Genomic DNA, 14,741 nt, shown 5'->3' on the forward strand with positions numbered 1-14,741 from the left:
GATGGATGGATGGATGGATGGATGGATGGATGGATGGATGGATGGATGGATGGATGGATGGATGGATGGATGGATGGATGGATGGATGGATGGACCTGCTCCAGCTGCTGATCTACTGGTTGTAACAGATTGTGGAAAAGGTGAGGACATGATGATGGCTTGATCAGAAAGTCTCTTTCAATCATTTTTTATTTAGACAGATTAAGGAATGTGTGTCTTATTATGTGATGATTCTCCAGCATAACTGAGACAAGACAGCAACACTGGGCCAATCGGGAGAGAGAAGACTGAAATGATGGAGGATTCTTCATAAAATTAAGAAAATTATGGGCAACTCTGACCATCCTCTTCATGAAACCGTCTTGAAAAAATAGTATCATCAGTCAGAGTCATCTGCAATAAATGTTTGAAGAATCTGAATCAATGAGCTACAACATTTACTTTTTGATCAATAAAGTACTTTTGAATTGAATTTTGAATTAGATTTTTTTTCTTCCAATCCGGGCTTCACGGCAGAGAGAAGTTTTCCCATTTGGAGGTCCGAAACTGACATAGTTAAGAATAAAAGCAGAAAAATAAAGTCGCACCAATAGTGTTAAGTTTTAATTGTGAACTTAGACTGGTTGGCCAGTAGGTGGCAGCATATGGAGTGATAAACAAGGCAACGCGATACTTGTGTTATCTGCATTATTTGTAGTCCAATTTCTCTCACGCGCCAGTGCGTGTGTTCGTCTATGAAAGTCATGGAAACGACGTTGGCGTTCTCAACCCGATAAAATGACCCTCACCTTCTGAATTCTTTCCCTTTGCGACGGGACTTTTGAGAGAGACGCCTGAAGGAGCATTTGAAGCCTCGGAAGGTTTGAGCTTGTCGAGAAGTCTGCTAGCAAAACTTGCTGAAGAAGCCCCTGTTTAACAAACCTGCGAAAGACGGTTCCTGGCCAGGAGAAGCACCAGCAGGGTGATCAGCTGGAAGGTTCAAATCATTCTTCTACTATTTTTAACCAAAGAAAACAAGTTGTTACTAGGATTTTAGTGACTTGTTTAGCTATGCTATGTGAAGAAGAGTTTATTTTGTGTTTGTGTGTGTGTTTTTAAAGAAATTCTGACTGCTGTAGAAAAAAAGACAAGTAGCATCTTTCTTATCCAATGAGCCTTTTTCTTAATTGAATTTCGTTGGAAATGTTAGGAATTTTAAAATGTGGTGTAATGATTTAAGAAATATTTGTATTTTACTTAATTATAGTCCTGTGGATGCTGAATTAGCTAGTTTTTTGAAAGTTCTTTTTTGAAAAATGCCGTGATAAACACTCAGTTTCCATGGATACGCTAAATGAAATACATTAAATATTTAATATAATTAAAAAAACATTTAAAAAAACAGTATTTACCTTTATTATAGCCTACATTTTAAATGTTTAGTTTCATTTTTTTTTCAAGATAGGAACATGTTGATGGCTTTTTTTTTTTTTTTTTTTTTTAGCATAGCCAGGAAACATGGGTGAATTGATCTAAAAAAAAATGGGGATATTTAATCTAAGAACATCAGACTTGATTACTTTAGTGTCCAATTATTTGAAATTGTGATGACTTCTTTGAAATATATAACTTTAATAGGTCTCTTTTGCATTTGTGGGGTGGAACAAATTTATGAGTTAATTTAAATTGTTTAGTGACTTATGTGTTAGCATATTGACATTTTATCTCTTAATTCCCGTTCTTGTTGTATAATCACATTTGGCATAGCAATAATATTGTTAAAGAAAAACAAACACTTTCACAAACCTGGGTTATTGTATTGTTGGTATTTCAGTGTTCCCTCTAAACATTGCTTTGGACATTTGTGAACTTCAAGATACTGAATTATAGCTTTTGTTTTACTTTGTTTCTTTCCTTCACAGCCCATACTATGGCGCTTCCAGCAGATGGATCCCTAATGTTGGAGGGACATCGAGACAAAGGTAAGGATCATGGTAAGGTATGGTTAAATGAAGCCGACATGGTTTCTGAAAACCATGGAGAGGAGTTGAGGTATAGTTCACCTCTGCATTATGTGGACTGTTCTACCAGCTCCAGTGGTAGCAATACTACCAGCTCCAGTGAAGACAAGGTAGGAAATTACTGTACTTCCAGCTCCGATAAAGATGAGGTTGATAATGAAGACCAGGATGACTTTAAATCCCAACTTCGGGTTGTCCAGGTCCTTCGACCAAACTTTAAATTCCTGTGGGGTATAGGAGTGCTTGAACAGTCATTGAAACATGTGAATTTGATGATTGATCAGCTGTGCTCCGCTGACAGTAGTCTGACAGTGGATCGTGCCGATGTTGCGTCACAGTTGCTTGAGATTCTTCCCCCAAATTTCAAATACATACAAGACATTGGGGTGGCTCAGAAATGTCAAGAAGACACAGCTCCCTGTACTTCACTTGAAGTCACATCTGGACTTGATAAACAGGAAGAGCCTATTTTGCATCCAGAAAAGTCCAGACCTATCGCTACCTCGCAACATCATCAGGTAGGTTTGGAAGAGGACGGGGCTTCTTTGACTTCCAGCCACGCCAGGAGCACTACACAGAAGGTGGATGCTGGGAAGGAGAACGACCCATCATCAAAGCTTAGTTTTGGTACTGTGCTTCCTTCCAGCTTTAAATTCACATTTGGACTTGACAAACAGGAAGAGCCAATTTTGCATCCACAGGACTCCACACCTGTCAGTACCTCGCAACATCATCAGGTAGATTTGAAAGAGGACGCGGCTTCTTTGACTTCTGGCCGAGCCAGGAGAACAACGATGAAGGTGGATGCTGCGAAGGAGGACGACCCAACATTAAAGCTTAGTTTTGGTACCGTACTTTCTTCACTCTTTATATTCACATCTGGACTTGACAAAAAGCAAGAGCCCAAACCAGAGGACTCCAGCCCAATCTGTACCTCGCCACAACCTCTTGGGGGTTGGAAAAATTTAGTGGCTTCTTTGACTTTTGGCTGTGCCAACAGAACTACAAAGATGGTGGATGCTGCAAAGGAGGACGACCCAAAGCCTAGTCATCAGGTAGGTTTGAAAGAGGACGCAGGTCATGTGACATCTGTGACTGGCATAAATGGAAAGAGGACAAAGGACAGTGATGCTGAAGAGCAGCCCCCAGCCAAGAGGACTAGGGACACTGTTGCTGAAGAGGAGCTCCCCACGAAGAGGACCAGGGATAGTGATGATGCTAAACAGGAGCCCTCTGCCAGGAGGATCAGGGAGAACCAAGCTGATGATGAGCTCCCCTCCAAGAGGACCAAATATAGTGATGATGCCAGTTGGGACGACGTCCTTCAAAGAATCGGTAGAAGGTTGGCATGGAGATATGGTAAAGAATGGGAGGACGAGCCCATTCCATCAATCCCAATCCACCGAAAGACAGAATATGAAGATCCCATTCTGTTATCCCTTATCCTCAGTCCCTCGTATAGAATGGCATGTTCACCTCCTGTTTTGTCATCCCCTGTCCTCAGTCCCTTACAAGGGATGGTGCATGAGGATCCTTTTCTCTCATCCCCCGTCCTCAGTCCGTTACCCTTGACGCACTGTGAACATCCCATTCTGTCACCCCGTGTATTCAGTCCTTCGCCATCAACACACTGTGAAAATCCAACTGTGTCATCCCCTGACTTCTGTTTCTGGATGGAGTCTGAAGGGGACATAGAAGAGGAACCAATACCATCAACATCTAGTGGAATTACAGAAAGAGTGAGTTCCAGACATGTGTGGTTTAGACCTTGCTACGTCTTGTCAAGTGACTCTGAGTAGATTGGGATCCGTAAAAACTGAAGACTTTTTTGGGAAGTCACATTAGGATATAGTTATTTCTCAGGGTTTTTTTTATTAAAGAGTTTCTAGCAAACCTGAGGGAAACCTTAGGTAGAGCCTTGCACCGGGTTTTCTTCATTGTGTTTTTCTCTTATCTTTCCCATGTTGCAGGGTGTAATAGCGGTTCTTTCCCACATGGGGCTCTCCAGTACAGTAAATTATTCTATCCTGTTCCTCTACTAATCCACTCTCCCAAGTTTTTAATCTTTCAGGTTGTAGCTGCTCATCACTGGATCCTTTCATCGTTGCCCATGTGGTTCCTGCCTTCTGGATCTCTTGTTTTTCACACTGCTTGTAAGTTTTTGCATTCCACATTCACATGATACTGCTTGCCTCCTGCTGATGGTGGGGACCTTAAGCTTTACTAAATAGAAATAGAAATTCACTATTAGTAATTTAGAAAGTGTTCAACCATATAGAGTTAAAATTTACATTAAGTAAGGAATGCTTGCCTGACAATGTGTTGTATCAGAAACCAAATTAAAGTAAAGTTTTATGTAGATAAACTATTAATATCATGAAACAAATAGTTTATGTGGCCAATAACATGTTCATGTGTTACAACACAGAAAGATCACAAAAAGAGGAGAGACATTAAAAAATACCCWAAACTAGTCTCTGATCCAGATTCAGACTTCTCAGATCTCTGATTCTCTGATCATCCCAGGTTGGATCTCCTCAGCCTGTAAACCTCCACCTTCAACACCACCAGTCAGGTGGAGGAAGATAAGAGAACCCTGTGGAAAAAAATATGTAAGGAAACTTACTTTCATTTTAAATATGGATAAAAATTGAGGTCAAATTTCAAAATTGTTCTTTCTTCTGTCCATGTATACTCTATTTGTTAACCCTGTTGTCTTTTCTCTATTTCATTTCTACATCAACTCATGTCTCATGACATGAGTTGACCAACAATTAAAGCAGAAGACCTGCTCCAGCTGTAAACCTCCACCTTCAACACCACCAGTCAGGTGGAGGAAGATAAGAGAACCCTGTGGAAAAAAATGTAAGAACAGTTATATCTACACAACATGACTAATCATTTCAAATATAACTGCAGAGAGTTGAGCTGAAAGTTAGAAACTGTTTCTGTCTGCTGCATATTTTCCTCTTTAACTCTGTTGTCTTTTCTCTTTATTTCATTTCTCCGTCAACTCATGTCACATGACATGAGTTGACCAACAATTAAAGAAGAAGACCTGCTGCAGCTGCTGATCTACTGGTTGTAACAGATTGTGGAAAAGGTGAGGACATGATGATGGCTTGATCAGAAAGTCTCTTTCAATCATATATTATTTAGACAGAGATTAAGGAATGTGTGTCTGATCATGTGATGATTCTCCAGCATAACTGAGACAAAACAACGGACCAATCAGGAGACAGAAGACAGAGGACTAAAACGAAAATATTATGTGTCAAAAAAGGCAGATGATCCAGTGGCTCCAGGTTTACACACCATCTGTTAGTACTAAATACATTTTTTACATCCTTTACTTTTCAGCCATTTTATAGTTGAGATTATTTTCTTAATTATATAAGAATTAAAACCTTGGTTTTCCTTCCTGCTAGATCATAAAATCAAAAAATAAACTAATTTTAATGTGGAGAAAGTTTATTTCCGGTGAGCAATGATGAAACACTTTTATACATGCAGTGCAGTAAACAATTCTCATTAAATTCCCCACTGTTTGTGACCCTCTGTTGTGTCTTTTGCCCATGACTCAAAGCAGTTCTATAAAACCTGCATCTTTCTATGTGCTTCTATTAAAAAATAGCTCTGGGTTTGTTTGGAGTTTAACACATTTGTCGGCAGCTTTAGTGCCAAAACAATTTTGAACATTCTTTTATTTCTCAAATTGCAGTGGCATAATCACACACTGAAAACTTCCAGAACGTTAGGAATTATGTCTAACTTTGTGCATAATAACTGATGTAGTATTGAATGATATTTATGATTCCTGTAAATTATTACTGAACCATTTCTTATGCTTTACTTTAAGGTTGATCAGCATTTAGGAGCTTTTACTTTGGAAATTCCCATGAAGATGCCAGGCTGCCTGTAGCCCCTTCCTATGAATCCACCAAAGTAATATTTAGCCTTTTTTGGGTGAAGTTAGCTTTAAAAAATCTTCTATGAGTAAGTTTTTCCCACCTAAGAGAGAAGGAGCAGAAGAAGAAGGAATGAATGAATGACTGTTACATAACAAGTGAATCTAACAGGTCCTGCAGGTTAATGACATTTGACTTGTATCACAGACATGCGTCTCTGAAACCGCTGCAGAAGTGATGAGATCACGTGGATGTCACAATCTCTTCTTTCAACTGATCTTTTGAGGGAGATTCAGATGGAGAAGCGGAATAAAAATCAACAGTGGAAACGGCTCAAACAATGACAGATGAGGAGCCGATCACTTTTAGACTCACACTCACCCACATCCACCTCCCACCTCCTCTCATCTGACAGACTCCACACACTGAGCCTCTCTCATCGCTTTAAAACCTCCTCACCTCCATCACTGTCAGGGACATAAAACATCCTGACGTGAGTTTATCCGACTGGCTGACGTGGATGCAGATACTCTGAGGGTGAGTTCTTGAGATTTAAATTGTTTGACCTCTTGTGCACTTCCATGATTTTTACTGCAACATATGTATTTGTTTGCTTCAAATGTTTTGTTACTTGTATTTTTTGTGCATAGATTCCTAAATCAGAGCCCTGACAACTGATTGTCAGGGCGTTTGTGTCTTCTAGGTACTCAGAGCAGGTGGAGTGTGTCGTTTTCCAGAAGAGTGATCTGTGTTTGGGTAGGAACTACAGCAACTCTGCCCTGTCGTCATGACTACCCCTCAGGTCGATCATTTGTTCATTTTGCATTTCTTTAGATGGACGGTTCAAATGTTTGTGAAAACAAGTAAATGTACTTTGTTGGAGCTTCATGTAACAGACCCAAACTAAATGTTTTTTTTATTTTGGAGTGGCAGGAAAGTTCCGTCATTTTTTTTTTTTTTTTTTTTGTAGCATAAGAAATCTGAAAAGTTAAATATTTTTTTCCCGCAATTCACACTAATAGTATGTTGTGTTGGTGTATCTCATAAAGCATCAGTAAAATATGTTGTTGTTTATGGTTTCAGGATATGTTTCAGTGAACAACCACAATGTGTAAAACTCCCCAGGTCACACTGTGAGGCGCGTTATGTGGGTCCGTCTTTCTGTTGTGGGTCACAGGAGGTTTGCTCACCGCACCGACCCCAACCAGATCAGCCTGTCTCACCGCGGTGAGAAGAACTGCAAGTGCTGTTATTGTTACAGTAAAATTACGTTACTGACATGCTGCCTGCATTCTAGCTACGCCGGGGGAAGATGTTCAGTTCAGATTCAGGGTGTGAAAGCTGGCCGATGTGGGCCAGGTTTGAGACAGACCAACCGCTGGGAAGATGGACCTCACCTGACGCCATTAGTCTGGATGTAACAGGTAAAGCTGCTGAGACATCTCTACAAAGTTTCAGTATTTAATGAGTTGTGTTTGTCTCCGTGTTTCTCAGATTTGTTCTTCTGTTTCCTCAGCTCGACTCTCTTGTCAAAACATCAATGACTTTCAAAACAGACAGTGAGGTTTCTGGTGCCTGGCTGGAGACAAGATTCTGATTATTCAAGTGCCAAAACAAAATATCAGAATAAATAGTTAGAAGGCAGATTTGTTTTCTATTCATTATTGTTTTCATTATAGATGGTCCATAACGCAAAATCCATCAGTGCTGTAAGTTTAATAAAATGTTCTTCTTTCAATGTGTTATTTCTGGAGTCATTTTTTTAACCATAATCATTTTTGGAAACATTATATATTAAAGGAACTCCCACATTTTTAATAGAACTTCATAACTGATCAAAGCACAAACTGGAGAACAGGATTAAAAGAAATTTATTATTTTTATTAAGTGTTAATTCATTTGCAGTTACATCAATACAAGATCCACATCATAAAAACAAACAGAATCCAGTCACACTGAAGAACTATCCTGATGTTGAAGTTCGTCCCTTAGCTTCAACTAATTCACTGAAAAGTTGGGTAGAAATGTCACCCAGAGAACGCTCTTTTTCCTCATGGACTCAACCAATGAAACAAACTGGAAGAACTGGAAGCTGAACCAGTTGGTGGATCATGTCAGTCAACTCCAAGTAGCCAACGCCAATCGTTTTTAAAGCTTCACGGCTCAGACTCTGACTGATGAAAACCTTTCCTCCAGTGTGAGCTCAGACTGTCAAGGGTTTTTACGGCCTGCTGCTTTTTCATCGGTTGCTGTGAACCAGAACAGTGAGCAGAGAGAGARAGACGGTCCCGGTCAGGACGGCTTCCACCAGCAACACCGTCCAGCTACCCAGCATGAAGACATGGACCAACAACCTGCGGACAAGAGAGAGACGGACGTTACTGACAAAATAATGTATTACAATAAGAGTTTGGCTGAAATATTTTTGAAATGATTGAGAAATATGAAAAAAAAAACAATCAGACTAATCATAAAATGATAAAGCTACACAATAGTCAACAAACAACCAAAAAATCCCCACTTTTCTGCTCATGTGAATAGAATTACAGTTTCACAAATCATATAGTGTTTTTACAAAGAATTTGTAATCAAACCATGATTCAGTCCAGGTCTGAGGACGGTGAACTCTTAGTATTCACAAGAGTTAGGGACCAACATGTTCAGCTGAAATCTGAAACCACTTCAGAAAAAACATTCATTTAAAAGCATAAAAATATAATTGAGTTGGTTTTTTTTCCTTCCAATTGTCCAACCATCTGTCTCTCATCTTTTGAAAGCGTTTACCGTTCACTTCCCGTCTAACTGCAATTTCTCTGTGGGAGACTGAAGTGTTGATAGTAGAGAAATGATGGGTGTTACTGATTCATCACCCCAACCTCAGTCTTTGGCCTGGGGAGTCGGAGCCGTGGCCAGACTGGATGGACAGACACAGGGAGGATAGAAGGAAAATCTTCATTAGAAAGAAAATGACTTTTCTTAATCATCTCCAGAATTCAGTCTGGAACTTTTATCTTTTAATCAGAAAACCACCAATTAAAAAAACAAACAGTTTTTATAAGGTGCCATGTGAAGCATATCAATAATATACTGTCAGAAACTCATATCATACATTAACATTGGCAAATATCTTAAAATAACAGTCCTTATAGTTTTGTGTGCCGCTGCTCCTCCACGTCGAGAGGAGCCAGTTGAGGTGGCTCGGGCATCTGGTCAGGATGCCTCCTGGACGCCTCCCTGGTGAGGTGTTCCGGGCACGTCCCACTGGCAGGAGACCTCGGGGAAGACCCAGGACACGCTGGAGGGACTACGTCTCTCGGCTGACCTGGGAACACCTTGGGATGTCTGGGCCTCCCTTCTGAAGCTGCTGCCCCCGCGACCCGACCCCGGATAAGCGGAAGAAAATGGATGGATGGATGGATGGATAATTTTGTGTCTTGATATTCTTTTTATGTATTTATTCTTTATTTACACTGCTTGCCAAGATTACTTCTGCCTCTTCAACTTTTTCACCTTGTAAAAACCACAAGGGACTTCTGTGAAAATATAGATTCCAGAATATATGCAGAAAAGCTGCTATTGTGAATTGTTTAATACATCATACCTAAGATACTCGAACGATTGCAGCTTTGGAAGCTGAAATACCTCTGTGCAATGCTACTTCAGATCCGATTGGCTGGAGTTTGCAAGGCAGCCAATCTAGAACCACCATTTATTTTTCCTTTGTGCTGATTGACTGTATCCACAAGACCAGAGATACCGGAGAGTTTGCAAGCGTCATGGTGCTCTTCAGAGCGTCATGCTCTTCAAAGCGTGCACAGGGTCAAAGCCCCTGCTGACCAACATGAATGTTAAAACATCCATAAACCATGACTGCTAACACCCAATCAGCCATGGGAAGGTATCAAATACAGATATTGCCAGAATTATAAATCAAGACTGACCACCAAAACAAAATGGCAGCACAACGCAGAAGAGCAAACAACCTCTGAAGTCTTAAATAATAGCCCAGCCCTCATGAGCCAGCTGACCAGCATCAACCTGTTGGCGAAAGTAGATGAAAAGCCAAGTATTTCAAATGTAAACATGTTAATTTCACTGTTCTCCCAAGCATGACAAAGGAAGGGCCAACTCAATGCTCACGTAGCACCGTAGTGAAAACCTTGACCTGTACAGTGATGCACACAGGGTGAGTGTCAGTCTCTACACGGCTACTCAAATGACCACTGACAGTTTATGGAGCAACCATTTCCTTTGTGGTGACGTCGCACCGACTCAAGCCTTTAGATGACTCAGCACCAGACGTGAAGCTTTCATTAATTTGGGCCACTTAAGGCGATTTTCCAGTTAGGCTTGTTTTCTAATGAGGCAGGGCAGGGCAATTAGGTGATTAGGGTTATGGCAGCACTGTGCTTTTTTAGGCATACAGAAATGGACAGAATCTACCTCTCTGTCTAAACTGTGAAGGAGTCATTAGATAAATAGATGACAAACTGGACGGAGTCACGGGCTCTGCACATTTAAGGAGCCGTTAATGTTTTATTTCTCCCGAGTCTGTTTTACTAAACGTGTGGTCGCAATCATCATTTTAATAACACTTCCAGCTAATAGGGAGGCTTGAAACTGTCAAATGTGAACAATTTCCTTGCCTAAACTGTGAAATAGAGGCGAGGACTGACTACATACCCAGTCGGCCTCCGAGAAGCATGTGAAAGAATAGAGAAACTTCAACAACTTTCTCCTCGGTGTCCTAGCAACCTGTATTTGTTACTTTTCCCAAGTATGCCTCAGTTCTGTGGTCTTTCCAGCCGTACACCTTGTAACCCACTTTCCCTTTTCACCACCTTGTGAACACGTCTGGACCTGAAAGGTGAAAGCAGTCTTCACTGCGTGTGTGTGCATGGCGCTAGCCAGTGATTCATCTTAGGATTGTTGTACCGAATGGAAACATGGTGCTGGAGGGCAATGGTTGAGGCTATGCTGACAAGCTGACCCCAGGGTGGTGCAGTGGAGCTAACCACCGTCTATGAATGTGTACTGATCCCTAGTGATCAGCTGTTAGTCCCTCATCAAAACATATCTGGAGAGTTGCCTTGATTCTTTCATACATGTTTGAGAAATCCTTTAATCTCCGTGGCAACCGTTCAGCTGTGCAGAACACCTGGGTGGACCTAGCCCCGCCTTTGAGTCGGTGCAGTTTCCAAACGTCTGCTTCCCAGAGCAGCTTTCCCTCACGACTCCTCCCACTCAGCTCCTACAGACTAGCTCTAGCAATTAGCAATCACTGGGTGGACCAGCACATCCCCTGAGCTCATTGTAGGAGCTGCTTCTCAGTGCAACACCGATAAGAACGTTGCTAAAGGGTTAATAGAGGAGCCATGTTGTGATGACTTCCTGAAGGCGGAGTTTCAGAAAGAGCAGGAGTTTTTAAAACAGCAGAGGCCCCAAATTCAAGGCATCAAATTACAAAGTCTAAATTTTTTTAAGTCATATTTGATATACTGTATGTAGCATATTTTTACCAACTGAAGTTAAAATAGTTAAATGGTTCGCTATATGACGTCCCTGGAAAACCCATAATACTGCCCCTTTTCAGGTATTTTCACATTTTATAGTCTGGTAGACTTCATTTGATTGGGGAACAAAATTGCATAATTTATTCCACTTTGAAATGGTGAAGTTAGCTTTCACACTGCGATGTGTCAAATGAACCAAACCTTGTGAAGAACTTGCTCACCAACTCACCTGTGGTGGCGCTGCATCAAGCACCACTGAAGGAAACGACTAGAAAACTTCTGAAGACGACACTGTGCACAACTTCCTTTTTTCTTTGGAAAAAATTAACTACAAGCCATTTTTAACACTAACACTAGAGTTGCACATTTGTTTTAGTTGTATTTACCCAGAATGCCCTGCTCTATATAGAATAGGTTTCCTGCTTTTGGTTCAATTATGCACCATTAAAATCTAGAGTGGCTAATCTGTCAATGAAGATACTTATTGTTTTTAATTCTTGGATCAATTAGACTTAAATTCGAGAAAAATGCACAATCAGATCATTAATAAAACGTCCTCCCATTACACTGGGGATAAAGAAAACAGAGCCTCATCACAAAGGCAACACACTTCATAGACAACAGTTGTCTATGAATTACTTTCTTCACATTAAAACCCATGTAGTGTAAGTAGAACAAGACAAAACAGTTTGAAAAACACAGCAACCAAAATAATCAATCAATCAATCAATCAATCAATCAATCAATCAATCAATCAATCAATCAATCAATCAATCAATCAATCAATCAATCAATCAATCAATCAATCCTCTTTATTTAGACACAATTATGGTCCATGAACAGACAAAACAAGAGCAATAAAATAAATCAATCAATAAAGCATAGGTGGCAATCAGAGAGCAGAAGACAAAAAGAGACGACTCAAAAACAAAAGGCCGACTTTCTGGATTTTGTTTTAGTTCTTTCACTTTTAATCTCCAGACCTCTTCTGGTAGCACAGCCACTTTCCTGGGCCTTGCAGGAGACCATTTTGGTAACGCAATTTGCAAACAGAACCTACAGCACTTAGAGCACTTTGGAGAGTTAAACAGCAACCGTGTCGAGTTTCACAAATACCTGTCAGTCTCTGCATACAGTCCAACCCACTAATGGACCTGCGTTGGTTGGGTTTTCAATCTACTTACACCAGGTTCACATACATAGAAACTGCATCAGAAAACAAAAAGAAGCTCTCACTAAATCACTTCACTGGCTAACTCCACGTTGTATTTTAAAATGAGTTTTCAGGTCGGTTGTGGACCATGGAAATAAGCTGCAGTCTCCACCACCACAGCGCCGCCTTGACGGAGTCCCTCCACTTTCTGCAGCCGCTGCCGTCACAGAAAAACTCAGGTAAGAGATTTACTAAACAAAACAGTGTCCAAATAGGAGAGCAAGGAAAACCAAAAGAGCGAGAGAAACATTATAAGACCTCTCCCTGTGTTTACCTTCGCAATTTTGTCCAATTTGTCTAAATTGCTTAGCTGACTTCTATGAAAAAAAAAAAAATACATGTTTAATGTCAAAAAAAAAAAAAAGCAGCAAAATATGACTGATCACCTTCATTTTTGTCCGTTTGGCTCCTTGGCGCGAGACTCTAAATTGTGTATTCTTTCCATGGCGCCAAACCACCCGCCCTGCATTTAATTAATTTCCTCTTCTTTTATAGGCCGTGGCTACGACTCTACAGAGCCTTTCTGCAGGTATCGTTGGCTTTCCTCTCACTGGAAAAGGCCCGACTGTTGGTTCATCGCTATGTACACCCAAAAATACATCTTTTTTTTCTTTTACCCGTCTCTCGTTTTGTCTCTCCGGAGCCGTTTTTAAAAAGGCATGAGAAGAAAAAAAAAATGGATTAGTTGGAAGGTGAAATTACTGCCATCAAAATCAATCAGAGTAATGTCTGAGAATGTCTCTTGTGGCACGGTAATGACTAAAACGGCTTCTATAACTCATTGGAGGAGGGCAAAGCTCTAGCCCAATTTCCCTGTTGATTTGGCTTCCCATGGATCACTGCTCAGCCGTTCTGCTGAAGGCAAGAAAGAGATTTCAAATCACTTCCAGGTAGCGTTTGGGTTTGAAGCGCCCCATCGAGAGTGCAAGTTTTTAGATCTAATCTTTATGTAATCTGCTAATTTAGCAAACCGGTTGGAACACGGATGACGAGGCCACGCTGACATTTAAAGATGGAGCCTGGCGCGAGTGAAACGCTCCTGTTAACACACCCTGTCAGTTTCAGCTTTTAAAGCCTGCAGCACCGACCGCATTCTGGCCTCGTTTCCGTCTTAGCTAAAAGGTTGAATGTGTTTTCTTTCTCTGCTCCGTATTTATTATAATTCTGTGCTTGTTTATCTGAAGTTTTTTTTTTTTTTTTTTCTAAAAATGAGTCACCACTCCATCATGTCCGGGACGGAGCCAAAGCTCGTTTCCATGAGGGTAACAAGGCCTTCTCTGGAGGGAATGCAATTATCGACCAACTTACATCTTTTCCCCAGAAAGTATTTGCAGCGACTCCACAAGTATGTTCCACTTTGATTCGAAAAGGGATTAATAAAAAAATTAAAAATACTTTTTTTTTTTTTTTTACAAAAAGGGCAGCATTATGTGCTTTCCAGGCACATTGTGCCATTTCATACCACAATCAAGTAACGATGTTAACTCCAGTTGCTATAAAATGCTAAATATATCAAATATGACTTAGAGGAAACTTGACTTTGTAATTTACCACCTTGAAATTGGGCCTCTGTCTTTTTGAAAACTCCTCTTTCTGAAACTCTGCCTTCAGGAAGTCGTCACAGCGTCACTTCTCGATTAACGGTGTAATGACGTTTTCACCAAAGGCAAGCAGAGGAGGGCTAATCATTTTTGACTTGTCATTTTTCAGTTCATCACATCAATAAGACATACAATGTATATTAAACTTTGCAGGTATATATGAAACTTGGCACAAACCTCCATGGTTTCATCAGGAGAGCTAACAAATCAGTCTGACCTTGACTGAAACAAATGCAATATTAACCGGATCATTGCATTTAAATTGCATTTAAATATCACATCCCTTACTAAATAAAGGTAATTTTACAAAAGAAAGCCTATTATGATGAAGAGTTAGACTGATATAGAAGCTCTTACTACGTACAACAATTCAGCTAATTGGAAAACTAAAAACTAAAAGCTAACGTAAAACTTAACTGTTTACTCTTCAGGTGTCCAGAGGAATGTAGTGTTTCAGGATTACTGTTTTTCTGACTCACTGGGCTTTGATCTGAAAATGAAAGACT

The 14,741-nt window shown here is 40.4% G+C and overlaps 1 protein-coding gene and 2 long non-coding RNA genes across 8 annotated transcripts in view; 2 read left to right on the plus strand and 1 right to left on the minus strand.

Moving 5' to 3' along the window:
* The window catches only part of LOC103482037 (uncharacterized), a 5,577-nt gene extending 482 nt beyond the window's left edge, over positions 1–5,095 (minus strand). Inside the window, exon 1 of the long non-coding RNA XR_536380.1 lies at positions 5,059–5,095. This is a non-coding gene — a long non-coding RNA (uncharacterized LOC103482037). The remainder of the gene's footprint in view (positions 1–5,058) is intronic.
* Positions 784–7,646, plus strand: LOC103482035 (uncharacterized). Of its 6 annotated transcripts, none has more exons than XM_008437948.2 (10): positions 784–976; positions 1,902–4,153; positions 4,527–5,103; positions 5,205–5,320; positions 5,860–5,945; positions 6,116–6,445; positions 6,594–6,710; positions 7,034–7,135; positions 7,206–7,332; positions 7,425–7,646. In XM_008437948.2, exon 2 carries the CDS (start codon positions 1,910–1,912, stop codon positions 3,797–3,799), a length of 1,890 nt encoding a protein of 629 aa, XP_008436170.1. In that variant the 5' UTR covers positions 784–976; positions 1,902–1,909; the 3' UTR covers positions 3,800–4,153; positions 4,527–5,103; positions 5,205–5,320; positions 5,860–5,945; positions 6,116–6,445; positions 6,594–6,710; positions 7,034–7,135; positions 7,206–7,332; positions 7,425–7,646. The 6 variants fall into 6 exon arrangements, with proteins under 6 accessions (XP_008436170.1, XP_008436168.1, XP_008436172.1 ...); XM_008437946.2 differs by having other exon boundaries at positions 4,527–4,612; positions 4,764–5,103; positions 5,860–6,445; XM_008437950.2 differs by having other exon boundaries at positions 1,902–3,153; positions 3,241–4,153; positions 5,860–6,445.
* Positions 7,647–9,333: 1,687 nt separating this feature from the next.
* On the plus strand, positions 9,334–12,998 carry LOC103482033 (uncharacterized). The gene is made up of 2 exons (XR_536378.2): positions 9,334–10,094; positions 12,709–12,998. It is a non-coding gene; the product is annotated as an uncharacterized LOC103482033 (long non-coding RNA).
* Positions 12,999–14,741: the final 1,743 nt, after the last annotated feature.

The sequence above is a fragment of the Poecilia reticulata genome, linkage group LG19 (assembly GCF_000633615.1).
Source record: "Poecilia reticulata strain Guanapo linkage group LG19, Guppy_female_1.0+MT, whole genome shotgun sequence".
Lineage (NCBI taxonomy): Eukaryota > Metazoa > Chordata > Actinopteri > Cyprinodontiformes > Poeciliidae > Poecilia > Poecilia reticulata.

Bases quoted from the DNA above. Each gene is read 5' to 3' on its own strand.
- LOC103482035 (XM_008437947.2), top strand. From the start codon at position 1,910: ATGGCGCTTCCAGCAGATGGATCCCTAATGTTGGAGGGACATCGAGAC.